Raw genomic sequence first — 12,995 nt, forward strand, 5'->3', positions numbered from 1 at the left:
CGAAAGTTTTACAATCATGCTTGAAAAATAATTAACATCACACTAAGTAGCAAACAATATTTACTATTAAATCATACAAAAACAACGAAGCAGACCAAACAACGAACCGGCAGCGGCTCCATGCAGGACAAGCTCGATCATGCACAGAAACGTAATGTGGAATTGCAAACGCGATAACGACATCTGAATCTTCATGTCCTCTAACGCATGTGATCTAACTTTTTCCTCATCAGCAGAAGCTTCGTCAATTAATGTTAAAGCAAATTTGTTTTATCCAAGTAAATCTGAATTATGTCATTTTTAAAATCTTTTTATATTTTATATTATTTTATATATATTTTTTTTTATTAAATTCATTGAAACATAAGTAGTATTAACTCTAGTATAGTGTTAATAAAGGTAGCCATGCGTGTAGATAAAATTTGAAGTTTTAGTTTGCCACATTGGTCGAAGAAATATGAGGGGTGATCATCAGACAGAGGTGTTGAACTGCAATTGGCAGAGGGGGCTTGGATGGTTTTTTTAAAGTAACTTTTTATTGTAATTATGAAGCATATCAAAAATGTCGCATCTGTGAAAATGCTTTTAATGCTACTTTAGTAGCAGTGATAGTAGTAGTGGTATTAGTAGAAGTAATAGTAGTACCACTGGTAGAGGTAGTAGTAGTAGTAGTAATAGTATTATTAGTAGTATTAGTAGTAGTAATTAGTAATAGTAGTAGTAGTAGTAGTAGTAGTAGTAGTAGTAGTAGTAGTAGTAGTAGTAGTAGTAGTAGTAGTAGTAGTAGTAGCAGTAGTAGAAAAATGAAAAATCTTACAATGAATTTAAGAATATTCTAAGCAACAGCAATCATTTTTTAGTTTGGATAAAATTGATCTAAGTTTTGTAATTAACAGATCCACCGTATGTTAGTATTATGATTATATTGAATGAACTGTTCATCTAAATGGCTTCAACTCTCCTAAACATTCCTAAATATTTATTAATTTTAAAAACTACATCATCAGTTGAGTTTTTAATAAATGCCGACAATATTTCTCTTAAAAGTTTCACACGAGTTTAAGTAATTCGGAAAAAATTGATTAAACTTATTTCGTAACGAGATTTACAAAACAATTAATAACATGTTGAAATATCATATTTACCCAGTAAATAAAAAAACATTATGACTTGTAATTTTTATAGAAGAATACATATCAATATACAAATAATAATTATAATATAGCATTGTTAAGTAATTTAATATGGTTATGATTTCTAAATGATACTACCATCACGGGCCTTCTTTCATACAAAACCGCGACGATTATTTTCGAGCCGCTTATATACTCCGCAAACCCACATTCTCTTATTCTATTCACATCTCTACAAAACAATGTCCTCTTCTTTGTGAACATCACTATTTCTCCAAACAATTAACAAATTTACATATACATTAAATACACATACACACACACAAAATGAAATGTAAAAATATATATAGAATACATAAAAACTGTATACAATACATACTTCAGATAAATGTAAACATATGTGTATATAAGGCAGTATGGTTTCTAAAACGGATGGCATGCATGGATTGTTATGGAACAATGTGATGTATTGAAAGCGTTTTTTGACTGCACAAGTCTTTACTATTGTATATGTATATATTGATATTTATATATCACAGCATTGTCCGCGTTAGTCAACTTCCTGTTCAACTTTTCGAAAAATATTGACAGGTTTCTTGAGTTTAAAACCAAAATTTTTATTTATTTCAAGCATGGTAGAGCATTCAAACATAATAGAACAAAAAAGCATTTTTTTGATATTCCTATACCATCTTCTGTTTTCAAACTGATGCGTTGTTTATGTGGCCGAATGCCCAAATATATATTATACTGTGTTTCTACAATGTTTGTTCTTTGTTTGTTTAATCTGAATACTTAACGGTCATTTAATTAGTTATTACGAATTTTGTGCAATATAACACATTATCGATGATTATCATCATGATGATTCATTCGGTATCGAAATATGGCCTTATTTGCAGCATGAATTCGGAAAATAAGTTTATTTTGAATTTTAATAAACTAAACGTTCACCAAAAAACTTTAGTGAGAAAAATCGAAAAACGAACTACAAACATGTTAACGCCAAACATTCGGTAGAATTTATAGAATATTGTAAAAATTATGGTCTATTACCAACATATATATATATTTATATATATATATATATATATATATATATATATATATATATATATATATATATATATATATATCATCCGATCAACCGAGCGCAATTTATTTTTTATCCCGACCACAAAGTTGGTAACGGGTTCCTGCAACTCAGTTCTTGGCCCGGTTGTATGGAATGGTTTACCTCCTTACTTACGTGACCATAACCTATCATATTTACAATTTCTAAGTCAACTTAAAACTTATTTATTTACACAATAAATGTCCGTCTTATTTGTCTATGAGTTAGTAGCGCTTTTGAGATTCAACAATAAAAAAGCGCTTTATATAAATTTCCGTAATAATATATATATATTATATATATATATATATATATACATATATATATATATATATATATATATATAATCGAAACACTCGAGAGTGTCAAAACAAATGATGCTTCACACGTTTCTTGAAAACATTTCGGCTTATGTTGTTGAATTTTTTCAAATCTACAGGTAGTGAGTTCCATATTTTTGCAGACGGAACAGAAAATCTTCTCTTCCCAAAACGAGACAAATTAAATCCAGGAAGCATAAGATCACCATTATCGCAGGATCTCAGTCGACTCCGATTTGCAATTTCTGATACTGTAGTTGTTCCCTAAAATAAGTTGGAGCGTCACCAGCAAGACAATCTCTGATTAGAAGAGCTAATTTGAAAACGACTCTTTCTGGCATGCAGAACCAGCGTAAATCATCCCCGATGTATGATGGAGTTGAATCGAATTTTGAATAACCAGCAACAAGTCTCGCTGCAGTGCTCAGAACTGACTGCAAATCATCACGAAGGGATGAGTTGACACCAAACATAATCGCATTGCAGTAGTCAATTCCTCCACAGATAAAACTACAAACGAGTGATTTGTTGACTCGACTGTCAAAAAACGTCTGATGGATCTTATTCTGTGGAGTTGGTAAAAACATCGCTGGCAGAGTTGACTAATATGCTTTTCAAATGAAGGATGAAGATCCAGTATGACTCAGAGATTCGTTACTGGATTTTTATAGTCATTTAAACGGCTGAGGCCATGCGGCATTCCCATCCACAAATATTGGTTTTTCGTGATGTATATATATATATATATATATATATTATTTGGTAGATTTATATAGCGCCCTTTCATCAAATCTCAAAAGCGCTGAAACAAATCTCAAGGAAACAACAACCGAAGCGTTCATTGCGCAAACGGAAAAGTTTTTAGTTCCCTCCTGAAGGATAAAATTGAATGCCCCGAAGCAAGTAGTTCCAAAAGCAGGCTATTCCATACAAATGGCCCAACAACTGAAAAATTTCCTGAACCTGTAACAAGATTTGTTGGGCCACAAAAAGTAAATCACGATCATTAGAACGTAATTTGTAGGAATGCCCTGGAACAACACGTGCACTGCACCTATCAATTAGAAAGCCAGGTGCAATACCATTCAAGCATTTGAACATAAGCATTGCAATTTTAAAAGTAATACGTTTTTTAACAAGCAGCCAGTGTAAGTCTCTTAAAATAAAATAGAGCTGGCATGATCATATACAATATTGGGTAAATTCTACTATATACATTAAACAGGAAAGAGTAGGGCAAGACTGGCCGTTGGGGCAAGAATAGCCAAGTCACGTGCGCATTTGTCTACAGTTGGAATCAGTGTGCTTTGACTGAAAACATCGCGGAGTTATTTGGTCCGATTGGGCAGATACTCTTGCAGTGTCTTATTATCGTTTTTGCTCGACTACTATAATTCTTTTTCTTCTGGTTGCATCTGCTACTATAATTCTTTTTCTTCTGGTTGCATCTGCCTCGTTGCTTCTGAAAATAAAAAAAAATTATAATTTTTAACGATAGACATGAAAATCAGTTTCAACGGGACAATTGACACATTAAAGTTCAAATAATTCTAATCGTAAAAAACCTTAATTCATCATTATGTTGATTGAACCATTTCGATAATATTTTTTAAAAATAATCATTATAAAATCAATTATTTTTGTCTTCGTTTGCTTTGTAGCCAGAATAAAATTTGCGGCATTCCGATGAATGATGTGATAATTTAATAAATCAACCGTTGAAATTATTTAATGAATAAATATTTGAATTAATTAAAAATGTATTGGTAAAATAATTGATTAATTGATTGAATGATTAAGTAAACAATTTAATTAATAATAAAGAGCGAATTAACGGCAGAATTATGATACAATGGATTACGTAACTGCCAGAAATTATTTTAATGCAGGTAAAGCAGACTTATTGACAAAGCCACAGAGGATTAATTGAAGAGTGACACAACTGATGAAATCTAACTTTGTTACGTAATCCTAAAGTTAAATTACTCCTAATTCTAACTTCAAATAAAGAAAGTTTTATTATTTATTTTGGTTCATTTAAATATTCAATTTCTTTTTAAAAATATGCTCCAATAAACATTATTCGTTTGTTTGGCAAAGTAAAAATTAGTTAGCGTGATTATATTGTGGTTGACCAATAACGCACCTATTCTATTGTCCTTTATTGGCATCAATTAACACCTTACTTCCAACAATTGAACGATATATGATTAATTATGAATGGAAGCAATGAGATTAAAAAGCAAACTGATATGTCACATTCAACACTTTCGTTGATTAAATGATTCATATTTTTCATAATAATAACAAAAAACTAATCGAAATAATTAATTGAAAAAAAAATCTAACTTTTAGAACGAAAACGTCAAAGTTCACTTATTTTTTATGATTACCTAATTTGAATACTGGAAATTACTTTAAAACTGGTTCATATCAGATTGATCATAAGCTCTAATCTGCCACTAATGATACTTTTAAAGGACTCAATAAACCGGTCACTTTATCATTATACGATCTTATATTCAAATTGAAACTGGCTTCAATTTAACAATTAAGAACTATTAATTGCCAATATAAACCGAACAAAGCGAATCGAAATTGGTTACACCAAATCTTCCAACAAAGCTGTAAAATCCATTGTAAAAAGATATATAGTAATTTTGTACTTTCATGATAATTAAATCAAAGTGAAATTTACAATCAAACCAATGAGAGATAAACTAGTTATTAGAATGTTAATTTATTCACGATGTGCATTTTCGTAGGTCTAACATTGGACAGATTGTAAAGTGACTTTAAGTGCCAGTCTAAACGATGAATAACAAAGTGTACAACTTTACTATATTCATTGGTATAAATAGACAAACAAAGTATTTTTCTGAATAATTCGTCCTCCAATGATTTGTAGTAATATAGGATTTATTGAAATATTTTAAAATTGAAAATAATTAGTATTAATTGAAATTTTCTGAAATTGTCATTATTGAACTTATCAAAAGTTGAAATTAATTTGTGTTATATTTGTAGTGAAATTTTCTGTAATTGAGAATAATTCGTATTACAGACTAAATACGTTTGTGAATTTGCGTCTAGTGGACTGAAATCAAAATGATTGGGTTGAAGTATAGTGCTGTTGATTTCAAAAGAATTAAGGACTTGTGCTCAACAGCTGCTGAACAACAACAACTAGATTATTCCTTCCAAGGCACAATGAAGTTTGAAATGGAAAAATTATTTTCTCAATTGGAAGCATCAGGGCAGAAAAGTTTATTAAACTTCTCTCCTTGTTTTGGATCGTTACCAGGTCATCAAAACTTTTTACTTGAATCTGAAAAAGAAGATTTTAGTCCAAAGTGTGTCACAGAATTTCCTATGATAATTTATCAGGTGAAACCCATTCATAAAAGTGAAAACAAATCAAAATCTCGCAAACGTTTAAAACTGTCTTCTATAGAAAGTGGAAAATCAATGGAAGAAAATAAATTATTATGGTCAAACAAAAAACAAAAACAGGACACTACAAACAACTCAAGAAAACCAGAACAACTAATTCAAACGTATGCAGAAAACATTTCAAAAAATAGCATTTCAGCAGATACACCAGTGCTAAATATGACCCCGACGCCAACCAAAAGAGAAAAATCGCCAGAAGCTGACAAGAAGCCATCCGACCGAAGAACTAGAAGAGTTTATAGCGAACATGAAACAGAAATACTTGAAAATGCTTTTCAAAATTCCAATGGATATCCAGAAAAATCTGTAATTCTACACATCTGCAAGATTCTGAATGTAGATGAAGAAAGGATCAGAAATTGGTTTCAGAACAGACGAGCTAAGTGTAAAAAACCCGCAAAAGTTGCTCCAAAATCTCCGTTCAAATTGGTACCTATTGCGCCGGCAACTAATGGAATAATGAACAACGTGAATTCTATTCAGAATCCTTATCTCCTGCAGATGCCAAGCTTCATGAATTCACCAACAAATTTCAGTTATGCTCCAAGAATTTCATAATAGTTTCTTCATTCGTTCTTTTTGATTTGAAATTTATTTAAATTATTTATATTTTTTCATTTTTATTTCTGTATAATAAATAAAACGTGTAAAAGATGTCAATAACTATATTTGTAAAAAAAATACATGTACAAAATGTAATTAAGACTGTTAAAACAAAAATTATTGCAAAACATGCGATATTACCTTAAAAAATGAATAATTTAAATTCTAAAATAAAATTCTTGAAAAATTAAAATTTATAAGTTATTTATTGCCTCTTAAAAAGTTGTAATTAGCATGTCCACCGATCTCTGGTGTCCACAATACACATACACACCCACCTAACACATTTTAAAACAACAGACACGCAGGCAGAAGCATGCGACAAACAAATAGATTGAAGATATAATCAGTTGATAAACTGAAAAATAAACAGTCAGCTTCATGAAGCAAGCAAGCTGGATAAGTAAGTGCTGGTGTAAGTTAGGCTTAGGTATACTTCATTATTACACAAAGTTCATTCAAATAAGTAATGAATACTTACATTTACGATTACGATAATATTTTAGATAGCAAATTGCGTAATATGCCTAATTGAAGTTGCTTTATTTTTATATTTACACACACACACACACACACACACACACACACACACACACACACACACACATATATATATACACACATATATATATATATTTTTGGTAACAGACTGTTGTTAACGCAACATTTCAAAAATTCAACACTACTTTCAACATTGTTCAACTTTTTTATATTTCTTTTTATTTTATTAATTTCAAAAAATTAGACATTTTATTGTTTTTTTTTAAATTTTTATTAAATAAATTTGCAAATAAATTTGCAAATAGCTATTTCGAGTTATAGATAAACTACCGTTAATGATTATCTATAACTCGAAATAGCTATTTGCAAATTTACTTAATAAAAATTTAAAAAAACAATAAAATGTCTAATTTCTCTGAAATTAATAAAATAAAAAGAAATATAAAAAAGTTGAACAATGTTGAAAGTGATGTTAAATTTTTGAAATATATATATATATGTATGTGTGTGTGTGTGTGTGTGTGTGTGTGTGTGTCAAAAAACAATTTAAGAAACAAAGTGTGTGTGTGTGTGTGTGTCAAAGAACAATTTAAGAAACAAAAAATGGATGCCGAAAATAAAATTCAGTTAAGGGGCATTTATGATAAACTGAATATTAGGATAAAAATTAATGACTGTGAGTGACTAAAGTCAGACGTCCTCCAATCAGATTAAAAGTTACATCCAACAAAACGTTCATTTTTGGAACACATGAACAAGATCCCACTGGTGTCACGTAGTTGATGCTTCTCAGGTTCATGCTGGTTGGTTGTAGTTTGGTGTGATTTTTGAATATTAGAGTTGAAACTTTGAAAAAATAATGTTTTGGTTTTTAAAATCTAAATTGTCAAATACTAATATATAGTGAAAAAAAATTAAATAACAATTTAAAAACTAATCCAAAAACTTAAACTTCTTAAACAAGATATTTACGACAAAAAAATCTTCTGTGACTAGTTTTCGACATAGGCCTAATATAATTAATCTTGAGAATTTTAACAATAATTTTAATAAAAATGATTTTGTATGTAAAAAAATTTAAATTCTAGTTTTGCTAAGTTAGTTTCTCTTTCAGTTTTTTTTTATTTTAAATTTTATAAAACATCATTGAAACTAGCCAAACACTTCGAATGCACTAAGCATAGTTAGAAAGGTAAAAAAAAACTTCAGAGTAATGGACTAGAAAAAGCAAAGGTAAATATATCATAACGGTTTTAGCAGAAAAAAGTGCTTAGGTTTTGTTAAATTATCTGATAAACACATAGAAAAAAAATTGGTTTAGTAAACGTTAATGTGCAAATTTAAAACTATATTCCTTATACTATACTAGCTAAGCCAGTGAAAAAATCAGGATTTGGAGATTATATGAGAAAAGTTTAGGGAACGAGCAACTAAAAGAGATACAGAGCTAGAAGCTTAGATACACCATACATGTAGAATAAGAATAGAATCAGAAAGTAGAATAGAACAGACTCAGAAAAACGAGTTACATCAACGAATTCTAGATGAAACTAGTGATGGAAACTGGGTGTAAGTAGTTTCTAAAAGTTTGCTGCCATCTGCCGGAAAAAGTATAATATCGACAAATGGATTATTATTATTTGAACGTCTAACGACTGAGACTGTTTTTCTTAATCGTTCATTTATTTAATATTAATGTGTGATTTATTTTGTAGTTTTTTCATTTTACATTGAAAATTAACATTAAACTTTTAAGGAATATAAATTAACTAATAACAATACGAATTAAAAATCCTAAAATCGATCAAGAGATCGAAATTCCCACGTTTCTCGTCTATCACACATTACGCAAACGTAACAACTTGTTCATGTGGCGAATAACGAAAGTACAACTGACCTGATTGGATGAAAGCTTACACGAAGGCTACTTTTTAGCCAATAAGATGACATTTTACAAAAGACAGACCACGCCTTGCCATTATAAGATAATAATTAAATTAGTTGAATCGTTGCAATGTTCACGCACATCACTGATTTGAGTCTATAGTTCGAAACTTGCCTTTATCCGAGGTTGGCTTCGTGGCATTTTACGTTCAACTTTTTCATGATTTCTCGTGATTAAATTCATTTTTAAATAGCAAAATCGAGAAATTTTGTCAAAATTCCAGCGACAATTCGTTTAAAGTTTTCATTCGGGCGGACTTTCTGGAGACAGTACTAGTTAGTAGTTAGTGTGGCGTTTTGTGACGGGTTTTTAAAGAAGATTAGTGTTGGCTTGTTGGCTTGTGTTTACACTTTACGTTTACATGTCTTTAATAATTTAATTTTAATGTCCATTCGTTCTAAATAACGGCCAGTGTGTCATCTTCTTGATGAATTAATTAATTTTACTGTTTTTGAGAAACTTTTAAGAAAATTATTGACGTATTTATTTTTAGAATTAACAGTTAGATTAATTTTAGTTTAGTAATTTAAAACCTGCAAACCTACCCTACGTGGCAAATGAAAAAATGTTTCAAAAATTTTTTTCTTGAAAATTAATTAATTGTAATATTAAATTAGTTTTTGTTAATTTAATTAATTCGTAGTAAGTATTACCACAAACTGAAGAAAACTATTGGGCTTTAAAGTTTAAATTTTTAAGGGACTAACACTAAACTACACTAACTAAACTAAGATAAACAAAAATAAAAAGCTGTTTTATTGTTATTTATTTGTTACAGTTGTACATTTTCTAAAATGTAAAAATTAGATGAACCTGTAGCAAAAACGTTAAAAAGTCTTTATTTCTAATTGTTTTAAAAATTTCCTTCTTTTCTTCCACTCAGACCATACTGTTATTTGAAATTTGCTACAATGGCTGATACGCTTAACAACGAGACGACTAACCACCATATTGGCAACTCCATAGTTGATGAGGCTTATGAGCCAACTTATGCAGAAGCATTTCCTCCTCTCAGTTCTGAAGACGGCTTATCGTCAAACTATTGCCCGGCCCCACCTAACAAGTGGAACAACAACAACAATGTGTCGGCCCCGGTCAACAGGATGGCTGTCAAATCTTCTGTTGTCACACAAGTAGATAGATCCCATGTTTTCAAATTATTAAAATCTTCTAGTAGTAAATTGTTTAAATTTTTTAATGGGATTTTTTTACTTTTTTTGAAATATTTTTATAATTAATTATTTCAGAAATTTTTTCAGAATTAATCAGATTCTTTTGTTAAATTGAGGCATAGTTTTTTAATATTTGACTTGATTTATTTATAATTTTTTCACTTGAAACCTACAACCTGAATGTTTGACATAAAATACATTCAAAACTCATTAAAACATTTTGATTGTGATTTTGTAAATCACTTGATTTCTCCCACTGGGACACCGGTTTCAAACTGAAAAGTTTTATACAGCTCCTTTTTTATTTTTCTCATGTTTTCCAGCTGTGTTAACGTGTTCTCCATTGAAAAACATTTGTATGTAGGTTCCGTTAATTTTATGTGGATTCATAATTTGCATCATTACTCTGTATTATTAATATATTTTTATTATTCTTTGAGAAATGCTAAATGCCTCAAATAATATATATAATTAAATATGTATAATATATTTTATGCATCTACATTAAAAATGTGTAACTTGAAAGGGCTTAGTACCCTCTGTATTATACGTATTTTCATAGATGTTCAAAATAATAATTATTGTGGTATTCCATGGGAAATTTGAAAGTGGAGAATAATGGTGGAATGCTGTGGTCACGTGATTGAAGGTTCATAGTTGAACGAGGTGGTCATGTGATAAAAATTCATAGTTTAGTGTGGTGGTCATGTGATGTGATCAGCTTAAAGGTGAAAGGTGACAAGGCTTGAAGGATTAGCTGCTTGTTCATGTTATGAGTTTATTGAAACAATCCTAACATACACAATGGACTTAATTTTTGGTAAGTAAGCACATCCACTTGACAATTACACCAACTTGTTGTCACATTGTCTGCCCATCCCTCCATGCATGCATGCTAACACTGCAGACACACACACACATCCACATGCACATTTGTATACAAATAGAACAGACATACACTAATTAGATGTAATTTGGTTGGATGGTGAAACGTTAATTCACGTGCATGGATGGATGGAATATCGAAAGGATGAAGGCATTGATATTTGAGAACCAGGATGAGGGCAACTTGGATATTTTGGAAAGAGGTAAGGTAGGTTTTATCGGAGCTCTACGAAGATGGCACTGTTGCTGAGATGACACTTTGCACAGGGAAAAATCTGCCTGATGTTTATTTGATTGCCTGAATTTCTATAATTGGTGTGGAAGAAGATATGGAGATTCTGGATATTTATATATAAGTGCATTCATGTACATTTGTGCTGCATTCATTTATTTATTTGCTGGTTTAGTTTATCCCTTCACTCATTCTTTCGTTTTTTTTCATTAATTAACCCATTCATTTATTCATTTATTCACATATTCATTTATTAATTAATTGATTTATCTATTCACACATTTATTTGTTAATCATTCACCCTTTCATTCATTTATCCATTTTTCGTCGTTTATTCATTTATTTGTTTGTTTATTCATTGGTTCTTTCATTGATTCATTCAATCATTTATCCACATTTATTCATTCATGTATTTATGCATTCAATGCAATCTTAGTGAACTAGAGTGTTTTGTTGCAGTGGTAATTGATATGACTTGATATTTCTACTTGGAATGACATCCTTGCAGAGGTGAATATCCCACGTTGATGATGTAAATATTCATAATGGAGGGCCTGACCAGGTGCCTCCATGCTTCAGCTGGCATTTTTTTCTTCCTTATTTTGCATTCATACATTTGGTGAAAGCAACAACAACAACGCTTTTAATGTCCCCGCTAACAATAATAATAATAATAGCAAGTGTAAAAGCAATGCAAAAATTTTTTTTAAAGATTTTTATATTTCAGTAAATTACAAACATGTGCATCTTTGTCTCTTTGTCATTTTTGTCATCGGGGTCTACACTGTTGCACTATGGTCTCAATGGATTTTCGAACCTTTGAATCTCTCCAATGGGTGAATGATGGCAAACGAGAGTACCACGAACGTCTCTGTTTGTTGCAGCAACATCAAAACAGCATCATTGGCAGTATTTCCACTAGTCTCCACAACTCCGACAGTCTCACTACACTTTTACTTCACTGGCTCACTGATCATGGTTGCTTGCAGGTTGCTATGCACACGAGTATAACTGCATGCCGTCGCCGTTGTTGTAGCTTGACGGATGGCCTCCACCTACACCAAAAATAGATCCAACAGAAGAATCACTTCCCAGGGCAATCTGACGGACCCTAGCCCAACTCCGTTCTGGCCATAGTATTCTTCTAAACAGCTACAAAAACAGAATCGACAGTGGGCACCTCAACATCTGTCCTTTCTGCAACAATCATACAGATGATGTACCGCATCTGTTTAGCTGTCCACAAAACTACAACCAATAGATCTCTGGAGAAACCCAATTGCAGTGGCGGTTTGGCTCCGGCCTCGATTGGAGCCCTAGGGGTCCCACAGAATGAGGCAGCAACAACAACAACGACTGCATGCCTGTGTGTGCTGTGCATGTACTCTGAGGCTTGTTTGGACAAGTCTCAGTATCGTTTCCGATGGTCCAGGAGCTGAATGTTTTAAAATGGCGATGATGTTTATAAATTTTAGCTGACCTGTAGATGGATAATACATACATTATATGTTTGTATATATATATATATATATATATATATATATATATATATATATATATATATATATATATATATATATATATATATATATATATATATATATATATATATATATATATATATATATATATATGTA

The 12,995-nt window shown here is 30.8% G+C and overlaps 2 protein-coding genes across 2 annotated transcripts in view; both read left to right on the top strand.

Annotated features, from left to right (window-relative positions):
* Positions 1 to 5,675: 5,675 nt before the first annotated feature.
* HELRODRAFT_178482 (hypothetical protein) lies at positions 5,676 to 6,578 on the top strand (the record flags this gene model as incomplete). The annotated part of the gene is made up of 1 exon (XM_009026577.1): positions 5,676 to 6,578. One exon carries the CDS (start codon positions 5,676 to 5,678, stop codon positions 6,576 to 6,578), a length of 903 nt encoding a protein of 300 aa, XP_009024825.1.
* A 3,402-nt stretch (positions 6,579 to 9,980) lies between these two features.
* Positions 9,981 to 12,995, top strand: part of HELRODRAFT_114382 (hypothetical protein) — a gene marked incomplete at its 5' end in the record, with an annotated part of 18,162 nt that continues 15,147 nt past the window's right edge. The window contains one exon of the mRNA XM_009026578.1: positions 9,981 to 10,202. Coding sequence (XP_009024826.1) covers positions 9,981 to 10,202 — 222 coding nt within the window. The remainder of the gene's footprint in view (positions 10,203 to 12,995) is intronic.

Source organism: Helobdella robusta, assembly GCF_000326865.2.
Source record: "Helobdella robusta unplaced genomic scaffold HELROscaffold_48, whole genome shotgun sequence".
Lineage (NCBI taxonomy): Eukaryota > Metazoa > Annelida > Clitellata > Rhynchobdellida > Glossiphoniidae > Helobdella > Helobdella robusta.